This window comes from Bombus impatiens, unplaced genomic scaffold, assembly GCF_000188095.3.
Source record: "Bombus impatiens unplaced genomic scaffold, BIMP_2.2 scf_0133, whole genome shotgun sequence".
NCBI classification, from domain to species: domain Eukaryota; kingdom Metazoa; phylum Arthropoda; class Insecta; order Hymenoptera; family Apidae; genus Bombus; species Bombus impatiens.
Window position 1 is genome coordinate 275,225 of NT_176552.1, and position 23,165 is coordinate 298,389.

General features: G+C 38.9%; 2 protein-coding genes and 1 long non-coding RNA gene across 4 annotated transcripts in view; 1 reads left to right on the forward strand and 2 right to left on the reverse strand.

The window, feature by feature from the left end:
• Positions 1–256: 256 nt before the first annotated feature.
• Positions 257–1,987, reverse strand: LOC117151271. Its single transcript, XR_004461058.1, has 2 exons — positions 1,286–1,987; positions 257–1,221 (listed from the first exon to the last, which is right to left on the reverse strand). It is a non-coding gene; the product is annotated as an uncharacterized LOC117151271 (long non-coding RNA).
• A 9,555-nt stretch (positions 1,988–11,542) lies between these two features.
• Positions 11,543–16,517, forward strand: LOC100740938 (actin-binding Rho-activating protein). 2 transcript variants are annotated; one of them, XM_003486769.4, is made up of 4 exons: positions 11,543–11,785; positions 14,412–14,542; positions 14,649–14,898; positions 16,133–16,517. In XM_003486769.4, exons 1-4 carry the CDS (start codon positions 11,768–11,770, stop codon positions 16,238–16,240), a joined length of 507 nt encoding a protein of 168 aa, XP_003486817.1. In that variant the 5' UTR covers positions 11,543–11,767; the 3' UTR covers positions 16,241–16,517. The 2 variants fall into 2 exon arrangements, with proteins under 2 accessions (XP_003486817.1, XP_003486818.1); XM_003486770.4 differs by lacking the exon at positions 11,543–11,785 and adding an exon at positions 13,124–13,322.
• A 2,032-nt stretch (positions 16,518–18,549) lies between these two features.
• The window catches only part of LOC100741129 (calcium-transporting ATPase sarcoplasmic/endoplasmic reticulum type), a 55,612-nt gene continuing 50,996 nt past the window's right edge, over positions 18,550–23,165 (reverse strand). Inside the window, exon 13 of the mRNA XM_012381440.3 lies at positions 18,550–21,875. Within this exon, the coding sequence (XP_012236863.1) occupies positions 21,847–21,875 (29 nt within the window). The 3' untranslated portion in view covers positions 18,550–21,846. The remainder of the gene's footprint in view (positions 21,876–23,165) is intronic.

Sequence of the window (23,165 nt, forward strand, 5' to 3'; positions counted from 1 at the left end):
ACGATTAGCTCTCACCTGGATCGGTGCCACTTACTCATTCAAAATAGAAGGCGACCATTCCGTGTCCAATTTGTGCGAATATTTCCGTCCAAATGCATAGAACCATCATCGTAGAATGAACTGGCTCATCGTTTCACAGTTTCTCGGAGAAATTGAAACGTTTACCGTGACTAATGAAGAAGTAGCGACACGCGATAAGATGAAATATGTAACTTGGAATGTTTCATTTTCGGACAAACTTGTGGGATGCAATTTATTTTTTTTTTTTTTTCGGTAGGTAGGCTATTTTATAATGTATTGTTTTATACAAATAAGGAGAGAGAAAAGTGTACAATGTATATCTTGTTGATGTTTACCGGGCAAAGATACAGAAAGGTACAATAAGAGGAAATACGTAACTTCATTTTCGAGTAATTCGTGAATAGGGGAAATCGTTTACGAAAGAAATTATTTCGTAAATTTGAAGAAGATAAAATGATTATATACATGTCAAATAAACTATACATTTGGATAGCAATAAAATACATTTTTAATTGGACAAAATGTGTTATGTACTTTAGAAATCGATATATTAAATCGAGATGTATTGAATGTTAAAAGATTGATATCTTCCATCGAGATAAATTATTCCTTCGACGAACAGATTAAAATCTGCTACTTTATAAATAAATCAATATTTCTATCTCAAAAAACAGAAGAGGAAAAAAGAACGATTTACTTCACCGGCGGATGTTCCTTCGATAAATAGGATAAAACCTGCCGTTTTATAAATAAATCCTTCGAACGACGAATTATTTATTTACGTAAGCGTAAGTGTGTAAACTCGTATCTGCTGTGAACTAAATAATAATAGCAGAGCGAAACGCTTAACGAGCCACACAAAGCCAAAATGTTTTCTTTAAATCGAGCCATGAATGAGGCTTTCTATTCATTAAAGTTCTAGGTACCAACTTCTGTTTACAATCAACAATGGAACATTTTATATAATAGCAGGCAGGTGAAATCTGTGAAAGGTATTTGAAGCGTAGGCACAAAAGAGGGTTCGTCGAACACTCGAAAGGTCGTAAATTCCTCTATCCGTGACCTTGGTTAGGCGCCAGCACTCGACCTTCTCCAGATGGCTCGCATAACTTCCCCTTTTTATCGTCCGAGGTTGCTCGAATTTCTCTTACGAAAAATAAACCATATTCCTCGTATTTCGTTAATTTCACTGTTCCTTCTCTAATTTCAAAATAAAACGTCCAGCATAAACATATATACTTTGAATAATTCTCGATAAACTTACTTCGTTCGCTATTTCGACAAACTTACGTCGATCGTTGCTATTCATCTCGTTATGAAAACATCCTAATGTTATCCAGTTTATTCGCATCTTCGTAAATTATTAAAAGTTGTTTCTCGTTCCGATTACCAATTTTTCGATTATCACTTCGAATTCGTCAGACGTTATCGTCTAACGATTGAGAATATCAGAAGATTAGAATATTAGAAAATATTATTATCGACGTAAGATCGACGATATCGTTATTTGCCTTTCCCGATGCAAATTCTACCACCTATAAATAATCAGGGTCGAGCACGAGGAACCACGCGAAAAACGCTAGAAACTCTGTGCTTCTTTCGCGAATAGACGGTCGAGATTTTTCTACGAGACGCACCGAGCTGCCTCAAATTTATTTATAACGACTGCCTCCTCTTCTTGTTGCGAAGCAATTCGGTGCAATTGAGTTTGTCGTCCGCGTGTTCGTGTATTGGTCGTTCGAGGTGGCAGAGGGTGTCGTCTCGCAACGTTTTACGACTCGAATCTACAGCGATTATGTAAGCACGTTGACGCTGATTCGCCTAATTACTTCGGGATTCGGTGGTGGTTGCCAGCTGCTGTCGAATTTGCTGCGCAGTTCGCGAAATTAAGAAGAAACCAAAGAACAAGGAACGCGGCGAGAAACGTTCGAGTGCTGCGAGCGTCGGAAACCTCGAACTGTGACAAATTCGAGAATTATCTGTTCAGAATGTCTCACGCGCCACTCTAATTGTAAAATTGTAAACTCGCGATAATTGCGAACTACAGCTGCGACAGCCCAGTTTTTACAACGTCGCTTTTAATTCTACGATCGTCACGGTGGCTCGAAAATTACCGCCAGGCTAAATATCGTATCGTTGTACGCGTCGTTATGTACGTGTTAGTATAATAATATAACATTATATGGTAAATATAAGCTTTTCTAAAAACATGATAAACCTCTGTCTTTCTTCTAGCTTTTCTTCTAGTAAAGAGATATACAAAAAAAAAGAAGATCAGATTTAATTAAATATCGATATCGATATCGTTTCTAGGTTTCTCCGTAATCGGAAGAGCTGAGACGACAGAAGGTGGAGAAAAATTCGTCAGGTAAAATTAAACGCTTTTTAATGGTACGTCATGTGGCGCGTGAGTCCGGTCCGGAAGCGAAGGCGTTTCAAACATTTCAAGGTCAATTCTATTTCTTTAAGCTGACACGCACATACGTACAGACCTAAAAAAAAAAACAAAAACAAAAACCAAAATATCTACATCTGTAAACAACCAATTGGAAAGTCTATACATTCGAGCTTTAATTGGAGAAAAGTTTAGGGTACGAAACGCGAGAAACGACACAAATGCCGTAGCATTTTGCGATACCGAAACTTATCTACAAAGCGGAAAAGGAATTTTCTAGACGAGTTTGTCGTCTGGTTGAACGACGAATCGGAAGGTAGAAATTTCCGCGCTGACAAAGACACCGTCGTACCTCCGTTCAGGAACAGTGGAACATTGCACGAGCGGCACGACCACATTTTTGAATTATTTATATCCTACACGTGCTCCAGCTCTGATCCCGCCTGGTTACGTTACATTAACTTCGCGTTCCGAACGTTTTCGCTTATTATTTCCACTTTCTCAGTTCGCGACAGCGCGAGTCAGAGGATGAACGACGAGAGAAACGTGCAGGAGCATCGCCATCGTGAAGGTCGCCGGCGAGAAACTCGATAAAGCGCCGTGCCGTGTCAAATTCCTTAAAATTAATTTTAGAAGCTTTTTTACGAGCACGGAAGGACGTGGTGCGTGATTTTCGCGTGGTTCGTCGTCGCGGGATTCCTCTTGGCGCTTGTCGTATCGTATAGTTTTATCGAAACACCAACGACCACTCGCTCAAGCTTCTCTCGAGGCTTCTTCCTGTTATTTTCGGGTTTCTTCTTTAATTCGAATCGAAGAATAATACAAAGTTTATGGTCTTTTGTACATTTCTTTTTTAAGATCTCCAAATCCTCTAGATTTGTCGAGTTTTCTCATTATTTGCTTGAAATACTTCTTACTCGCTGCAATCTTTCAAGATTGTTTTTCATTCATGTTTTTCTGCTGATTTATTTTCACATGGTTTAGGATACACTTTAGAAGTCATTTACCAGATGTCCAGCTGGACAAATTGTAAAGTGCAAATTAAATAATAATAAGAAGGAAAACTTTAGAAGGTTTTCTCGTAAAAACAGCATCGCAAGGCTATTGTCACAGGGCCATAAAACAATAATAGGATAACCACGTTTGACAAACCTCCTGCAGGCCACAGTCATCGAGTCCCAAGCCGAGAAGACGGTAACAGGATAGCCACCTGTGACTGACGTCCGGTGACGACTCCTCCACAGGGCTCAAACCTACCGAAACATACAAACCTACCCAAAATCAGCACTCGACGCACTCTGTCGCAAGATTCTCAACCGTAGACACTCTGTTATAACACTCTGCACCGTTACTCTGTTGGATTCGTACAATAAATGTTACTGTCATATCTAAAAGTGCGAATTTGTTAATTTACGAGACGATCAGTTAATTTAGTGATTTTTTGTGTCTCCTACGCGACGTTATCGTGTGCAGCGTGCTCACGTAGATAATTCCAGTTCTCTATCAGACACGTGTATCTATCACACACGTGCTACGTTTGTCAAAGAAACTTCAAATGCGTCGACGACAGATCGCGCGCGCTTGTGATTTTCTAATTTTCATCTTAAGACAACTCCGATTAAATAGAAGGCGTAAAACGTACAAGCGAGGCGTTGTTGTAATAGAAAGTGTCGAAATATATTTCATTTATCGATACACATTACGTGTAACGTTATTATTAGCTTGTCCGAAAAGCTTTTGTCGTTTTATGAGCAAATAATAGACGTTTCTTGTTTCATAATATTTTGTCGATTTACGTACGATCCATTTTCTTCTGTCGAGATAAACACCGCGACAGACTTGTTGTACATTGTTGTAAAAAAACACGTTTGCGAAATAAAGACACTTTCCGGACAAGCTAATATATTCGAAGCTGTATAAATATCTTTCTGAGATCTGCACAGTGTGTCTACGAGACGCAACGTATGCACGTACATACGTGGACGCAAGTTTCGTCATTCTGTTGTAACGAAGCACCTGTCTCATAATTGTACCCTATCCAAACGTACGTGCAAATCCGTGCGCAGAAAGTGGAATTATCTGCCATAAATCAGACTCAGACAATCGCATAAATCCCGCGTCTATATATCAAGTACGAAACACTCTTATCTGCGTTATATTCAATGGAAAAATTAGAATTGCAAATATCAACAGTGTAAATATTTAATACTTAGATCGCCGATATTAACTTTCTTGAGATTTATTCCGAGAATATGTACGTCTGAGTCCAAGTGAAAGCGTCCATCATATGTCAGACACGCTGCACCGCCTCGGTTCAATTAAATCGTTTCTAATCTTTTATAAATTGCTGCAATATTTATGCCGTACAATTAACCAAGAAAATTAGAACCGGTGCTTGGCTCGAACATTCGTAGACCGACAAGGCCGTTAATTGCGAATTAATTTATAGGCAAAGTGGCGAAGATACTGTAGGATCAATACTACGATTAGTTTACTTACAATAAATGGATTAGACAACAGATGTTGATTAAACAGGAAACGATGGTTGTTTAACGTGAACTAATCGCAATAACGTATTATAATTAAGACAACTAGATAATTAATTTAAAGCTCTCGTCAGCACGGATCCAACGCTCTCTCGATAACGCGACTCCCACTCTCTGACTTCTCAACTCACGATGAATGTTAATTCGTTTATGTCCCTTAGCAAACCCTTGTCTTTTGTCTTAGCCTCGTGTTCCGCAACCGCTTGTTTATAATTCGCCCGACATCCCCCAGGCCCCTCGTCCACGATACTACAATTTGCGATATACGGAATGTGAGCAACGTGTTAGCGGTACGTACAGATTGGAGAATATTGGATTTGAGATGTAAATTGTAGAATGTTAATGCAGAACATAATATCTGGAAGAGGAATTAACAGGAAATGCGAGATGCGAGAATTAAACGCTATTTTAATTGGTCGAGTAAGAGAATCTGCCTGCAACATCGAGGCCGGTGTGCAAGCAAAACAAAATTTATTCATAACCTTTGATCCAAATATTTTCTCACGTGCTGACAAATATTTTTACTGCGTCGACGAGCACATCTCAACAGCAGACCTTCGTCGTAAACATCCCGTGATTTGTTCGATGAATCGCCATTGATAATCAGAACCACGCAATGGTATCGCGCGTACATACTAGCGAATCGCGTTATTTCCATGCCAATTCTAAGAATTTTACGTTGAAGCTACCCGATAAATATTATCTCTGCGCATACCATTCGATGAAATTTCAATCCTACGCTTCGCCACAACAAAATCGAAGGATCGCTGAATTTTCACCGAACGATCGTCCATATTCAGCTCGTAGCGATCTCGCGAAGAAAATCGCGCAACGGCCTGTCTGAACTCGTTTTAAACGGCCAAAGATCTCTTCAAACGAAGTACGAAACTAAAGTCGCTCTTCTTCTCAAAATTGACAAATCCAGGCAATTGACGAATCTCCCCTTTACAAAGACGATCGACAATTAAGACAACAAGACGAAGACAGTAAACAGTCGAGTTACGATATTTTCTCGCCGTTTGCAGACGAAAACTGTACCGTCGCGGTGTCGAAGCTATAACCGGAGAATTAAGTTCGAAGCTGCGAAAGCACACTCTGTGCTCTTTAAAACCAACCCGAGTAGACCATGTTTTTTCTTCTCGTCAAGTTCCAGCAGTTCGAACATCGGCCAGTTTTCTGTGAAAATTTAGCGATCCTCGAATTGCAACTTGCCTACGAATCTGTCGAACGACCCGAAATTCCAAACACCCAACGTGAGATTCGCCGACAGTACGCAAAAGTGGAAGGTCGCGCGGTTCCGAGCTACGTTCCGCTCATTCTTCTTTTAGCGTAACGTCGCTCGCGAGTTCCAACTGACCGACGTCCGATCCGCGAAACCGTAAAAGGAATCAGCTCCGGCGTCGAAGAAACAACGACGACGAATTAGTTACGTTTGTACGTGGTTGGATGTGATCAATGAACGACGACGTCACCGCTGACATTTATAACGACGAGCTACAAACACAAGCTACGAGTCGGCTAGCAACGACACGGATCGCTCGCGTACGCTCGCACCGCCCCCTCCGCCTTCGATCGAGGATGTTGCACTAAATTTACCTGCGATGCGTCAGAATTCTCGGTTTTTCAATAGTATCGCATCTGCGAACGTGGGCCGCGTATTTAGAATTCGAACCTGTGATTCACGTTGAATGAACGGGCGCGATCTGTTGCGTAGGTCAGTGAAGAACCTTCGCGCTGGGGTTGCTTCGGTTACGGTGGACATTTTCCCAGAAAATATTTCTCTGTATCAACGACTGACTCTGGCCGTGCTTACCTGTCCGTGTATTTATAGCCTTCGAAGACGTTCGAAGGGGACACGTTGCGCTAAACTATTCAGATACGAAAGTAAATACGAAAGTATAGCGAAACGATGACGGAAGAGCCCGTCTCATCGACCAAGCATTTTGTTATTTCTTCTCGGGACGACAGTCGCACTGATTCGTTTTATAGTCGGAGATTAACCACGCGTTTTTTTCATAAAGAGTTTCGATAATTGCGAAGTACAAACTGTTAACCAGTTAGCTGTCGCGACCACTTTGAAAAGTGTGTAACAGTGGAAATAAAAGTTATAACATAGAATTAAGTTGTAACGAAATGACTGTTTTATTTTCTTCATTTTGTCACCGTTCGTCTACTGCGATTACTCAATTGTCAAATTTAACGTACGAAAGACGAAGACAACGTGAACTCAAAGATACCGCTTCGCCTCTTTCCTTGTCTTTAAAGTCGAAATACCTGTCGAAGCAATAGTTCGTCGCAACGTTATAAAATACGTACGATGCCATTGAAAAGATTGAATCACCTTAATTTCCCAGAAAACGTAAGATATCAGGAAATAAAATTGCGTGCGTCCGACGAGCCCATTAAAATGCAACCTGATTCGATTAAAACGTTTTTGCGCAAAACCAACAAGGGACCACTTACTTTAGACAGAAATGTGTTGTTTTAGAAAGAAAAATAAACTTTAAGATGCTATAACAATTATTCAAATAAACTTTTCGACGAAATTTTTTACTTCACCCAGAAGAAAAATATACAATAATTTAATCCTTTTATGGTTTTTATTTCAGTCAAGAATTACGAGGTGGATCTTCCTCGCCGATTAAAGACTGCAACCCATGAAATAGGCTTAGAAATCTGTTGTAATTTTTGTTTTTTACTTTAAAAAAAATTTCTTTGTATTCTTTGCATATGTATAAAACCATGCCTCAAAATTCAATAACTTCGTTTCTTCCTTTCCCTTCTAAAAAAAATCACAAAAAGACGCTGTTTTAGAACATTCTAATTCAGGACACCCTTTTAAGAGTGAACAGTTCTTGTCGACGCCGTCATCGTTCCAATTATTATTATTATATTATTACTCCGGAACGGAAGTCCTCGAAATTGAGCCTGTCCACGTGACGTTCGCGTGACAATCTAGTGAGTGTTGGACGCGAAATCGGTGCCAAAACGAGAACCGGAACGAGTATGGGTACTCGTCTCTTGTAACGAGCAGAATCTCGCGTCGTCGCTAGAACGTCTTAAATTAACTTAACACGACAGAAACTGTTTGTCACTGACGAGATGGCGATATACGAGCTTAAGCGAACAGACGAACGCTCTATGGCTGATCATAAATCAGAAACTCGGCTAGAAATTTTATCGATATCTCGATTTTGAAATTGGTGCAGAGGCTCGATGTTTCTGAAGCATTGTGTGCATGCCAAGGGGAAACTTGGAATCCGTCGATGACACGTGAAGGAGATGAGCGTTGCGTGTTCTGTTCGATGCAGGAAATTCGCACGAGAAATTTTGATGCAAATTCGAGAATTTTATTTCTACGTGGTTGATACGTCGATGATTAACGAGAGACTGGAAAATGTCGTTGAAACCAGTAAATTATTATTCCATAACGACGTCGATGATGTTAATTTTGGTGCACAAAGGTACTGTATGTAGTATTTGATAGAAATAACGAGTAACAACGATTATAACGAGTGGTAGACTAAATAACGTGACGGTGTTATTTAATAACAATAAGTAGATATATGGCAATCTACAGGGTAGTTGGTAACTGGTGGTACAAGCGGAAAGGGGGTGATCCCACGCGAAAAAAGAAGTCGAAGATATAGAATAAAAATTTTTCGTTTGAGGCTTTGTTTTCGAGAAAATCGACTTTGAATTTTCGGTCGGTACGCGTGCACTTTATCGCGTCTCGTTATAACGGATCTCACTGTAGACCGTTGTCTCGATTGACGTTATTTTTTAATTTTTAAAATTTTTAAATTTTTAAATTTTTAAATTTTCAAATTTTAAATTTTTAAATTTTTAAATTTTCAAATTTTAAATTTTTAAAATTTTAAATTTTCAAATTTTTAAATTTTTCTTCTATATTTTCGACTTCTTTTTTCGCCTAGAATCACCCCCTTTCCGCTTGTACCACCAGTTACCAACCACCCTGTATAATCAGGTAATAAATGTTGAGTTTATTAGATGTACGAACAGAGGAACGCGTGGATAAATTGCAAAATAGAAAATATATTTTAATACAGAAGTGTAAGTACAAGTAGGAATATAATTTGAGCTGGTTCTGATTCGTACACTAGCAGCGTTACCCTATAACTGAAAACCCGGAAGCCTGTCTACTGTCTATGGTCTGCCTTCGTCCCAGTCTATTGTCTATACGCTGTCGATGGCTTCGGTGCTTGAGAAAACTAAAAAGATCAGATATAGAGTTTTCTTAGACTTGGTGACCACTTCAACAATAAATAAATCGATAACACGTAGTAATTATTTGTTGAGGTTGAGATTGACCGATTGATGAACGAGTGGATGAATTTGTAATAGAAAATTGTATTGCGATAATTAAAGGTAGAAGTATAATGTATAAGTTTATGCTGATTCAGATCATTACTCTCTTAGTGTCATTAGACGATGGAACGATAGGAAGGCACGTTCATATATTTCTAGCAAAAGGACATTACCAAAAAAGTTAAGCTTTGGCTAGAGGCTGCAGGGAACATAAATAGAAATCTGATTATTAATTCCTTTGTTCGTAGACCTTGCAACCCAAAATATACTGTATACTGAAAGGTACAATAATATGCACCGCTCCTTATTTAGAATATTTCTGCGTAATAGCAGTCTCCAGGTCACGGATATACATAAATAAATCACGGATATACATAAATAAAGATGGATATACATAAATAAAGATGTAAATTTTTTCTTGAAGTAATTACTTCGATGTTATTGAATAGGCGATAAGTAACAATTAACGAAGTAAAAATAAAAACCAATAAACAAGAAATATCAGTAAGAGGTAAATAGCGAACAACGAGCAACGACTAACGTAAAGAGTGTGACGAAACACCATAAACCAATTTAATTGTACTATTTAATATTAGGTTGTTCGGAAAGTTCCTTTCGTTTTATAAGGAGATAAAAGACGCACAATGTTTTCTATTTTATTTCTATTAGTTTATCGAATTATGCACGAACATAATTATAGAAATATGGATGATACCTAATTCAATAAAATAATATAAAACAGAAATTGTTGTTCGTCTATTATCAACTTATGAAACGAAAGAAACTTTTCGAACAACTCAATATACTAAACAGTATTACTATTTCAATACTAGATAATGAATACTAATATCGTAACGCATGTATCGTAGAAACTAGCGAGCAATCTTCACTAGTAGTAAGAAAGAATCTATAAATAAATGAAACAACAAAGTCCGTGACGAATAAATTCATTCATCGATTTCTATCTTAACCGAATTGTCTACTCAGCGTCTAATTTAGTCGGCGTATGCTGAAAACGATGGCCATGTGTATGGACTGGAATTTCATTGGAAGATGCCGGCATTTAAAATTAGCACGGAACGCGTATCATTCGCACGCATCGGTCCAAACGAACGTTCGATTCTACGTTCGCATATTTTCACTTTTATACGTGTGCCGCGTTTCCTTGAAAGCCGATATTCCAGGAATCTACGTATCTTCAAATCAAGCCGCGTATCCCCCGCGAATCCGCTATTTGCTATTAATAAAATACGGCGGATACATGACAGGAATTTCAAATGAAATATCACAACATGGAGCCGAATGTAGGAAACGCGCGACGATGTTCAAATTGCAATTAATTCCTGGCGGAGCGTTTGGAACGTCCTCGATTTTATTCCCGATCATCTCGTCGCGATTTATATCGATAATTAATTTAAGGTACAAGATGTTCTTCAAAGCTGCGTTATCTTCGATCGTGATCATCTTCGCTTCTCTTTGATTTATCAAATTTTGAGAGAGTCCTCTTCGTTGTAATCGTCCGCGAAGAATTTGCAAAGGTAGAAAACACGTGGAATCGAGAAAACGTGGCTTTCTTTTGTCAGAAATTCGCTTCCAAAACGATTCCAATCGAACTCACAACTGAAGGGTTCGCGGCGATGAACTGGCCACTCCGCTTTCCGACTTTGAGTAATTTGAGCAAACGAATAAAAACCAGCCGAAAATCGCTTCAAATCAAATGGTTTTTCGAAACTTTCGAATAAATTCATCGTCAACTAGTATTCGTAGTAATAAACTTTTGCGCAACTACGATATGAAACTTGTATCTTCCTTTCTCTTCCGATAAATACGATTTTAATATGGCAGCTGCTTTCCTATTGCCGCAAATTCCATCAATTCGTGTCGCAAGTCGACGAAATACAGTGGCGCCACGAATACCACGATAGCGGCATAAAAGACATTTTTGAAATGTATTGGAATAGAATAGAAACGTTACGACGAAAATACGAACTGCAAGTGTCATGGCGTTACGGATGTTTAATAAAGTAGAAACGTAAATCTCGACAAAGATGTACGATCTTCTGATTGGAATAGCCGTGGTTTTGATGAACGGACCAAGCCAAGATAAAGGGGTGGATGCAGCGCGCGTCCCAATGCCGAAGAATTATCATTTCCGGTGTTGGTGTCGGCTGACACGGCGCGAATTCCCGTGGAATTGGCTCGGAAACGCGGCAAATATTTCGGCAGTTGGAATTTCTTGGTGGGAGCCTTTTGACGTAGCTGGTATCTTATAAAAAGACGCGAGGCGTCGCGACGCTGCATTCGCACACAAGTGACCAGAGACTAGCAGACCTCGCGAGAATATCTTCATCGCGAATCGTACGAATCAGCACCAAACAGTATTACGGATAGTCCAGTTCCTTATTCCTCTTCTAGTTTTCTATTTCGTTTCGTCGTCTAGTTCGTTTCATCGAATTTCACAGTTCACGGCGAAACGATGTCTTCGGTAATGCTAGTGAGTATCTTCCGAGAGATTGTATTTTTAATTGGTTCGGTTGGTTATGCATGAAACAGACTGTGACTCTTCTTAGATATTTGTATATATGTAATACCGGTTTTTTCAAACGTATCTATCCTTCGAGAGATTGTACTTTTAATTAAGAGATGTACTTAATTGGTCTAGTTGATTATGCACGATGCAGAAGCGTAACTCGTGTCAGGTGCATCTGAAGATAACTAATTATCTGTTGGTAATTAATCAGTTATAGTTTCCTTCGTTTACACTCCATAGATAATGCAGATTCTTTGGCTTAATATATTTCCTTCTTACCATATGTCAGATGAGAATAAATAGCTATTCTTTGTTAATTAACCAATTATATCTTCGTCCGATTATATTGCATTAATATTTCTTAGTTTCTTTCTAATAATTAATTCCATTCTGCTCTGATAAGTAACGAATAATTCTTCTCTATTCTGCAATGGATTATATGACACTAACGTCTTTTCTCATCATCCATATTTCTTTTTATTTTTCTATTAAATTTTCTATTCCTAGCGCGTAAAATACCTGTCGTGGTGAATTTCATAATTTGAAATTCGAGCGTCGCAGAAACTACATTACTCGTGGAGCGACCTAGTAGTTTTGGCCAGCCTTGACAATGAACTTGCGTCTGGTCAGGGTGGGCCTATTCTACTGAACCGAGCGCGTCATCGCGCCTGCACAGAGTTTACCTTCCGTGCATTTAGATTTTTCGATCATTTGAATATACGTTCCTTCCTTAGTTCTCTTACGCTTCTCTTTGCACACGGTTAGCAAGTATCTATATATTTTCTTCTATTCTTTCGCCTTTTGATCGATCGACGTACGATGGCGATTTTCATGTAGTAAAATTTTGTTATCATTTCGTACATATTACAATGGAAGTTTCCTTGAAAACGAACGTCGCCATTAATCTCTATCTTTTTCTAAAAATTCTACAAATTTTCTATTTTCACAGTAACGTTATAAATAGCTCCTAGTACAAATTACGACAAAATAAATTCTTGTAGAGTGGTGATCGAAATCTCGTAGCAACGAAGGATCTTAGTAGCTCCTATAGTAAAATATAAAATACGCGATTACTATGTGGAATATATAGAATGAACGTAATTAATATTTCTAAATTATAAACTACAGGAAATCGTAACCACGCGTCAGACAGTAATCCTAATATTTATTCGAGATCCTGACTCCTCGTTCCACGCAAGACCCTGCCGTGGTCATTTCTTTCGATTCGGAAAATTAATTCGGTCGTTGATTGTATACATCGGCAACAATTTGTCGAAGTGCCAGCCAGGTGTCTTATATGGTCAGGACCGCTCTTTAATGGTCGAAACTGGCCATCATCCAACGTCGTTGATTAGACGTACCGTAGCACTGTCATCTTCCTAACACTTGCCTCGAATCCTCAGTCTCCTCCGTGCATCAGCGATAGGAACTTCAAAATTTATTCGAAACTGCAAACTTCTCACGAACGTTAGAATTTTGCACGATGAGTGACTCCGACGAAGTAAGTGATGCTCACCTGTTAACAATGTTCGCGAACGAAACTAGTAGAACAAGACGATCGGTTTTTATCAATTATTCCTGCGTTTTGAAATAAAATTGTTTCGATGCTTCGCTTTAATTATCGAATGCCACATTTACACCGGAAAGAAGTTAAGGCAATGTATTAGGTTGTCCAAAACGTTTCTTTCGTTTCATAAGTGAAATAATAGATGCACAACTTTTTTATTTTATTTTATTTTTTATTTTATATTATTTTATGGATTTATATATGATCCATTTTGCAGTAATAGAATAAAATGGATCAAACGTAATTCAATAAAATAATATAAAACGAAAAATGTTGTGCGAATCGCGATAATTTGCAACTTTTGCGTGAGAAATCATCCGACTGACAGGTTCAGATTGAAAGAATCTTTGGATTGAAAAATTTGTTTGAATAATTTTTCGTTTGCTTGTCGAAAGAGCGTTTCCAAGTGAAAGTGATACAAAATATCTCCGACGTGGCCTTAATCTCGATGATTTCTTTCGTTAAAGAAGAAAAAAATGTTGGAAATTCGATTGTTACACCGAATGGTCGTAAATACGCGCTAGATCGATGTATTTTCAAGCTGCTTTCACGATTACGCGAGGCAAATACTTTCTCAGCTGGATTATTCGAGCATTAGAAGCCCCGCTGTTGCTTCTAGCACCGCGTCAGTTCTCGCTCGACCATGTTGTAGTCTTCTCGCGAATATTCCTGGTCGCTTGGAACGTTGCGCGTTCTACAATTTTCTCATTGCAAAGGTACTTTTCTTGCTTCGAATATTTCGTTCAATGTCCTATCGATATGTCAAAGTAACTTTCATTTCTCTTCTCCGTGACGTTCGCTGCGATCTAATTTTATCTCGTTGATGCAACGATAATCGTTCGCGAGGTGATGGAAATCCGAGGACGAAATATTTTTAATTGCAACAGTTCCGCGTAAAAATGCTCGAAACGTACAATGTTCAATGGAATTAATTTTGCAGAACAATTAAAGAATACACTTGTGCGCCTTACAACGTAAAACTGGTCAGAAGTTAAGAATTCAATGGCTGTTTCTTGTTTTCAGGAATCGTTCAGCGACAAAGTAGCGATGTTCGACCAATACGCGAACAAGCACAAAGACAAGCAGAGCAAAAATCCGTTCACATCCGGCTCGAACATCGAAAAAAGGAAATTCTCGAAAGAAGAATACGGCAGGTGAGCTAGCGTCACTTTGGAAGAAAATTCTTCATGCACTTAAGCGACTGATCGTTATTAGTCTTCAGAAGTATAGTGTTTAACGAAATACTTGATTGAACTTCAGACCAGAAGCTGGCTCCTTGACAGATATTCGTGGTCGCAAAGCCACGGCGCACATCCTCAAAGAGGTGTTCGAACTTTGCGAGATTATTCATCAAGAGGGCACGCCGTGTCGCGATCGACCAGAAATCATCGCAATCACGTTTGGCGACTTATTCAACATTTACACCCACATCAGCGACAAATGCGTAGGACTACTGTTGAGAGCCAGGAAACAGAAGCTCGTGGACTTTGAAGGAGAAGTACTGTTTCAGGTATCACGTTATTAATAATTATATTCTCCTTGAAAATTAGAGTGCAACTACATTCGTTTTAAATCACCAGTGGACACAACTCGACGTCTTTCAAATTGTTCTATTCTTTAAAAATACTTCTCCGCTTCTTTTTTTTTTTAATATACAGGGTGGTTGGTAACTGATGGTACAAGCGGAAAGGGGTGATTCTACGCGAAAAAAGAAGTCGAAAATATAGAAGAAAAATTTAAAAATTTGAAAATTTAAAAATTTAAAAATTTAAAAATTTGAAAATTTGAAAATTTAAAAATTTAAAAATTTAAAAATTTGAAAATTTGAAAATTTAAAAATTTAAAAATTTAAAAATTTGAAAATTTGAAAATTTAAAAATTTAAAAATTTAAAAATTTGAAAATTTGAAAATTTAAAAATTTAAAAATTTAAAAATTTGAAAATTTGAAAATTTAAAAATTTAAAAATTTAAAAATTTGAAAATTTGAAAATTTAAAAATTTAAAAATTTAAAAATTTGAAAATTTGAAAATTTAAAAATTTAAAAATTTAAAAATTTGAAAATTTGAAAATTTAAAAATTTAAAAATTTAAAAATTTGAAAATTTGAAAATTTAAAAATTTAAAAATTTAAAAATTTGAAAATTTGAAAATTTAAAAATTTAAAAATTTAAAAATTTGAAAATTTGAAAATTTAAAAATTTAAAAATTTAAAAATTTGAAAATTTGAAAATTTAAAAATTTAAAAATTTAAAAATTTTAAAAATTAAAAAAATAACGTCAATCGAGACAACGGTCTACAGTGAGATCCGTTATAACGAGACGCGATAAAGTGCACGCGTACCGAGCGAAAATTCAAAGTCGATTTTCTTGAAAACAAAGCCTCAAACGAAAAATTGTTATTCTATATTTTCGACTTCTTTTTTCGCGCAGAATCACCCCCTTTCCGCTTGTACCACCAGTTACCAACCACCCTGTATATTTCTCTATTTTTAAAAAATATTCTTTATGGTTTTGCAACTACGTTCCTCGCGTTGGGCAATCAGAATGTCTTTCGCAAACAAATGATTCACGAAAGCTTAGAATCGCGCGTGACGAAACTCGGGAACGGATTAACAAATTGTACTAAAATTAATGACGAAGCTTAGTCGATAAAGTGGCCTCGTAAATCAAGATTAAAACTTTGTACTCGAAACATATTGCGCTCGATTTTTCATCTTGATCGATTGCCATCGACTTATTACAGAGACGAGACGACGACGTACCCATCTACCTGGTGAAGCCCATCAACGAAATCCGGGAAATGTTCAAACAGCGGCTAAAAGAAATTGCACAGGAGACGCCCATAAGCTAACAATCGTCTTCGTCGTTCGGCGAATAATTCCATGGTGAAGAGTCCCTGCTGCAACTCTGTGTTACCCAACGTTATCCTGTATTTATTTATCACACAGCCGTTGAAGCAACGCGAACGGCCATTGTATAGTTTGTAATTTTTATTCGAAGTGTACGTGAGACGAACGAGTGGTTGAAGTCGAAGAATGAGATGATGATGTAGGTCGATGAAGGACAAATATGTGCAATGTGATATTTCCATAGAATTATTAGGAATAAAGATTCTTTTCTAGCAAAGATTTCCTCGGTATTTCTCTCTCCCTCTGTCAATCTTAACCGTCTCGAACGATTATACTAAACAATTGTCATTACCAAACCAAAATCTCGAAAATAAACTGGCGAATCTTGAGAATCGTAGATAAAGAAGTTTCACAATATTTGGACGCAAACATTCGTACAGAGATTGCACTCTAAGAATCCGGGAAAATTACCGAAAAGTAGCGTCGGTTTAGAGCATCTCCGTTCGACACACTGTCGATTGTCCTGGCAAATCCAATTTCTTCGCCATTTGCTGAAAAGAAGCGGGATCAGCGTAGACCATTCGCTCCGTTACTTCCAAACCTTTATTCGTACAGAGCTGTTCACGTACAACATTAAAAATAACGCAAGGCTTGCCGCCGTTTTCAGAAGAATACAACGAAATTTCTCGACGTGTACTGCGACCTCGAGCGAGAACGATTAGGCAACGTCCTTTCGTGTAACAATGGACCAAAACGACGTCCGTTTCGCTGGCATACCACCGTTGTCTTTTCCTTTCTTCTTTGAAGAAATTGCGATTGGCTCTATTTCTTTGAAGTAGAGTCCATCGTCAATTCTCTTGTTATATTCGTCTTTCCATAATTACCGCGATAATATGCTAAACTTACTAAATTTGACAAGATAACTATCGTTTCTTATTAAAAATTTCCTAAAACTTTGCGTAAAGCTTGAATCAGTGGTTTAGAAGATAGTTTGAAAAATTGGGAGAAGTGACGATACGTGGGAAATAGATGTCAAAAGGCAGAGAACGCGGGAGAGCATCTTAGAAACGAGCTTAGACGATGGAAAAACTTGAGATCAAAAGTGTCACAGTTTGCTGAAAACGACATCGTTGCGCGTTCCAACGTTCTCGTTTACGGATGACTCAGTGGTTGATTGGGTCATCGGTTTGCTGTGAATCGGTGCGGTCGCCCAATTCGAACAGACGTTTGAAAATTACGCTATCGAGGAAAAATGCGCAGCTACTTAGCCTTAACACGCTAAACGTTTTATGTATGTAAACTTTCGTCTTTTGTTCGTATACTGGGGCGCGTATTCCGCGTTTACGCGCTAAATGGAAGGCAAAGCGAAATTAATTGCGCGTTTAACGCGTCAAAGGCGAATTTTCGAAGATATCTAATTATTGCCACGTTATTACGTAATTTATTAGCAGCTAACAGTGTGTAATATTTGGACGATTTCTAGACCAACGGTACACGATGCCTGTTGCTCGTTAATTCAAAAATCAGACGTTTAAACTCGTAAGAACGAAGTTCCGTATTTCTAATTCTAAAGATAACGAACTTTTTTATCAGAATGTAGCTTAGCCAGCGGGATTGTTAGTTCTTTGTAGGATGTCGAGTAAAAAATCTTGCCAACAAGCCACGAGTCATTGTGTTGCTGGCACAGACAGCGAAAGTAACCGAATCGAATTCCTCGTTACGTTCGTGTTCTCGCCAAGATTCGTAGGAATCGACTGATCGTTTCATCGAACCGTCTGATATATTAGCTACGAGCAAGGGTCTCAAGCAAGAAGAAACAAGAACAGAACGAAAACGGACAAAAGGAAGCGAGAGTAACTCGTCGGGTGGCAACATCTTCCATCGATATCGACGATAAGAAACAGGAAGCAAATGAAGAGAAAAAAGGAATCCAGGTAAAAGAAAGATAATTTCTTTGTTTTTTTTTCTCTCCTAACAATCAGAAATATTCACAGGCAGTTAATTCCATCTTAATATTAAACCAAATAAACTCGAAAGAAGAAAAAGAAAATCAGGAAACGAAGCTGAGAAAGAAAAAGCACAGGGGATCCGGGTTTTCTTCGTTTCTGTCGATTCGAATCCTTCTCGCTCGAGAGGCGTCCGTTCGATTGTCCGAGAGGTCGCTCGGGTCAGCGACTGTCTGTGCGCTTTCTTCACGAAGAAAAATATATGTATATATATATTTAATGTCTCTTAATCATAATATATATATAATAATAATAATCAATTTCTCTCTAAATATCGCGCGTGACAACGTATCCTTTCATTACTCTTTTTATGTACAATAATTATATCTCGCGAGCTTCATCGATTTTTTTCCTTCTTTTTTTTTTCTGTGTGTGTTTTGTGTATGTTCTAACATCGTTATTATTAACAATTCTTCTTAAATTCTTCTCTCTAGTGGCGTAAGTTTCGTGAGCGTCAGGAGGCTTCCGCGATCGTTACACCCTCCGAGTGGGTGGCACCGATCCATCGTCGTTTTAATGGAAACGACGACCGTTACGCCGGAAGCCTCCGTTGAAAGTTACGTCACCGATCAGGATATACCATTTTTATTACTTTCACTCGTCCTAAAAACGTGTACCACACGATCCAACGACAAAAGGGAGGTAACGCATCGTCGATTCTCACTGCTTTTCCACCGCGTTTCCGCCACCGGTTGTCGCCTTCGTCTTTATTTGTTACCCTCCAACGCCATTGCGAATTCGATCCTGGAGCCGAGCTTCGACAGAATTTTCAACGACGAAGTCCCTTCTGTAACTTTCAACGATCGACGTCCCGGTTTTCTTCACCTCGATCGCTGTGTCTCTCGCGGAAAATCGCTGAAGCATGATCCTCGAGGTACGACAATTGGAGCTGTTGACAACGACGTCCTCGGTGACTGAGAACTAGAATCATCGTGACGATCATCATCGCGGAAACGCGTGTTTCATCGCGTTTCAAGCGTTCTGCTAGACGTTCGACGGTGTCCGTTGGAGCGTTTCGTGGTTATTGGAGTATTTTTCAGATAGGAACCTTGAATACATTTCAAGGGAAAAAGTCTTTCCAGGATGATGCACAGGTGTGTCTCTTTTCAGTAGAAAATATAGAGTGTCTTTAAGGATAGCGATAAGAAGACACGATTAGAGAAAAGAAACGCGTGGAAGTTATGAGATAGAGAGAGAGAGAGAGAGAAAGAGAGAGAGAGAGAGAAAGAGAGAGAGAGACAAAGAAAGAGAGACAGAGAAAGAGAGACAGAGAAAGAGAGACAGAGAGAAAAAGGATCGAGAAAGAAGAAGGAATGGATAGAAGAAAAAAAGAAGCCAGAAGAAGAGAGAAAGAAGAAGAAAAGGAAAAGAAGAAAGTTGTTCGTAAAGAGAATGAGCTAGAAATGTGAAATAAATGGATCCGGTAATAAGTTCCTTACTCAGTTTAAAAAAAGAAAGATATCGATAATTCTGCAGTTAGTTTGCTAATTAATCGAAGAAAACATAGCTTCTTTAAAGATAAAAAACTCTACCAGCTAACACTACAATAAATTCTACCGACGTTAAAGAAGTTATAGAATTAATGATAACGAAAGGCGATGGTTGTACCATTCGATCGTTACGCGACTCTAAGAAAAAAAAGAAACAACCATACTGTCGGTCAAAAGATTTAAATCAGCGTATTGTTCTAGATAAAACATAAAAAGATTTTTTTCCCCCTTTCCATTCATTTTTTTTATCTACTCTTCATCAGAAACCACGATTTTCAATCTCTTCATTTACTCTTCGCGGCGTTTCGGCTTCACCGACGACACGATACAACACGATATATTATGTACATATACATTCCCTGTACAAAGAATAGGAAACACGCGAACAAAATCCCTGCAAGGACCAGTAGACGATGAAACGGAAAAGCAGCGGCAGTGCGTGACACGGTAGTCAGCCAGGAAATCGGAGTAGGTGTAAAACGATAATAGAGAGCGATCTATCTCAGCTCCTCCCTGCATTACCGACTCAGTCCAGCCGCTCTAACGTTACAGCAGGTCGTGTCTTTACCCAAATATCATTCGATCTTTCATTTATCTTTCGTTCTCACTCGTGATTATCACATCGTCGTAACGTTCGCGCGAATTCCTCTGGAATTTCTTTCGACTTTCCCTGAAAGTGTTGGAATTTTGGAATTTCTCGCACGGCTCCAGTCTGGTTCCTCTCCGCTTCCACCGGTTCCATTATTTCGTGTCTTCGCTTTCGGCCGTGCCTGCTTCTATTCCGTGTCTCCTTTTCACCTAGTTTTTCGTTACAGTGTTATATTATCGTTATTAATATTGATTTTTTTTTTTGGTATATGTGTGTGTGTGTACACGCGTGTATGGATTGTTTTTTGATTCGTGCTTGGCAGAGGAATTCTGTTGCCGACGGAGCACGACGAGACAAGCCTAGGCCCACTTGTCGACAACCGCTTCGTTTGCTGCAACATAATAACACAGGCACACATCGATTAATTCGATTCTTTCCTACACCGCGTCGCGAAGGCTTTTCAACTTGCTCGTCGATCCTTCGATCTGTCGTGCGGATCAACCGTAACAAACTTGGCAAGCTATTCCGATTAGACGTTCGTTTGTATCTCTTTGCCAGCAACTGCCTCGAGAACTCGAGTCCTTTTTCTGGATTCTCGAAGCCCGAGCCTGAAGCTGTGATCGATCGTATCTCTTCTTTTCTTTGTTTTCGTTCTTTCTTTGCCTCGAACTTCCTCGATCATTTTTCGCACCGCCGTGAATGACGAGTACCCCCTTTGTCTCTTCGAATGTGAATTTTTCCTTCTCCTCTCTTTCTCTCTCTCTCTCTCTCTTTCTTTCTCCCTCTCTGTCTGTCTGTCTCTAAACACCCCTCTATTAGGGCGCGGTCACTATATTGAGCATAATCGGTGGAACGAGTATAGCGAAGTGTTCGATCAGTTTTTTTGTTGTCTATAGATAGAAGACATATTTCAAACATACTTTATTAATATACAATTTGTAAACTTCTTATCGGACTGCTAAACTGTTGAAATATCGACACGTTCAACGATATACATCTTGTCTTTTCCTTTATTACATATTTAATTAGCGTCTTTTTCATTGAAAACGGGGGAAGGCGAGCAACACAGAAAACCACCGATGGCAAACGTGTCAACGCACCGAGAGAACAGCCAACGAAATTAACACCCAAACCCAGGCACTCGCACCTCGTCTACGCTTGCTATGAAATTTCCTCGAAACTCGCCATACTCGTTCTACCAATGATACAGAATCGTTTCGTTCAACGAAAGCGAAGAACGCGCCCCGTCGTTTCGTAGTTTCCGTTTTGTCCGCTCTTTCTCTATATGTATACGACTGTATAGCATTGTGTGTGTGGTTGGTGTATGTATGTGTGTACATATGCGTGTGTCGGTGTATAACGTGTCGATGGTATTTCATAAGATCTCTGTTTTCGGCTCGATCCCATCGGTCAGCTTGCGGGTTGTTGTTGCTTGGGTGGGTGTTGTTTAAGTGCCATTCTGACGATTTTTTTCTCTGTGTCCGGACTGCTGGCGATTTTCGTCCTATCGCGGTTCCCGAGCTTTATTTCGGCGGCGTCACAGGCGGTGCCACTGCAAGCATATCACACGTAGTCTCGATTAATTATCAAGAAACTGTGAACGGGGAACAATCACGCGCGTCAGAACATTGTTCCCCGGTTACCGCATATCCTAACAGCCGGGCCCGTAACGTCCATGTTACTTTTTGTCCCCTATCCGTCCCTTTTCTTTTTTTTTTTTCTTTTTTACTTCTGTTTCTCTCTTGCGTACGCGGTTCTGGTCTGTGCGTCATTCAGTTCGATTCGAACAATTTTAACCAAGATTGCTCGTACATCGTCCAATCGGAATATATACGTTCGAGTTTTACGTGGAAGCTTTTTCTATCAACGCATTGCGTGGGATTTTCTAACAACCGTGGAGCAATTTATTGGCGTGCTACGAAGGATTTTCTAAGCATCGTTTCATCTATTTTATTCATTTTTCCTTACCGACAGTATTTTCTTTCTCCCGTTTAATGACGAAGTCGAGCAACACGAACCTTGCGCTTATAATTCACCGAAGCTAAAGATCGTAACTAACTGAAAACCTACGGTCGAATTTAAACTTGCCGAAAGAAACAGCTAGCAGACAGCTGAGCTTCTCGAATAATACACGAATCGCTTGAATTCCAAGTAGAAGATATTCCTTCGAGTTCATAATCCACGCGCAGTGCGTTAAACGAAAAATCATTTACCGTAAAAGATAGATGGCTACAGGAATCAATGAAGAAAAAGGAAATGGTGAAACTTACAGCCAACAAATCGTAAGTTCGCTTTCATTCTCAAGCGAGGATAATCGCTCGAATCGTTTCACGTTATTTCCTTTTCTTCAACTGTCGTTTTCAACTGATATTGTCGTATACGTCGCGTCATGTATCGTGGCGTTTTCTCAAGGGGTGCGGGGAATAATAAGATACATAAACTAGTAGAAGAAACAATGGAAATAATAAAAACTGTTACCTGGTGGATCCACGCGTGGAGCAGCGATCTCTCCTCGGACATTACGTTTTTACTCTGTGACTGAATAGTTTTCACACATCAGCAGGCAGGAGTTAGCAAAGAAAAGTGTGTCGGGGTCAACTTCTTCGATTAGGAGTAGATTGCTTTTTTTTTTTTTTTTTTTTTTGTCATTCAGGCCAACAGGACAGTTATAAATTGGTATTCTGTTCGTCTTTGATTTTCAAATTGTGTTTTTTTTCTGTTCTGAGGAAGCATGCAAAAAATTCAAACAACAATTCCGAGGGGAACACAGAATGGCCGGTGATGATGATGTATAATATAACGCGAGATGGTTGTGACTGTTCGAGCTTCGAGTCGCGGATGA

Bases quoted from the DNA above. Each gene is read 5' to 3' on its own strand.
- LOC100740938 (XM_003486769.4), top strand. The intron at 14,543-14,648 runs GTGAGCTAGCGT...ATTGAACTTCAG, and splicing joins TCGAAAGAAGAATACGGCAG to ACCAGAAGCTGGCTCCTTGA. The intron at 14,899-16,132 runs GTATCACGTTAT...GACTTATTACAG, and splicing joins AAGGAGAAGTACTGTTTCAG to AGACGAGACGACGACGTACC.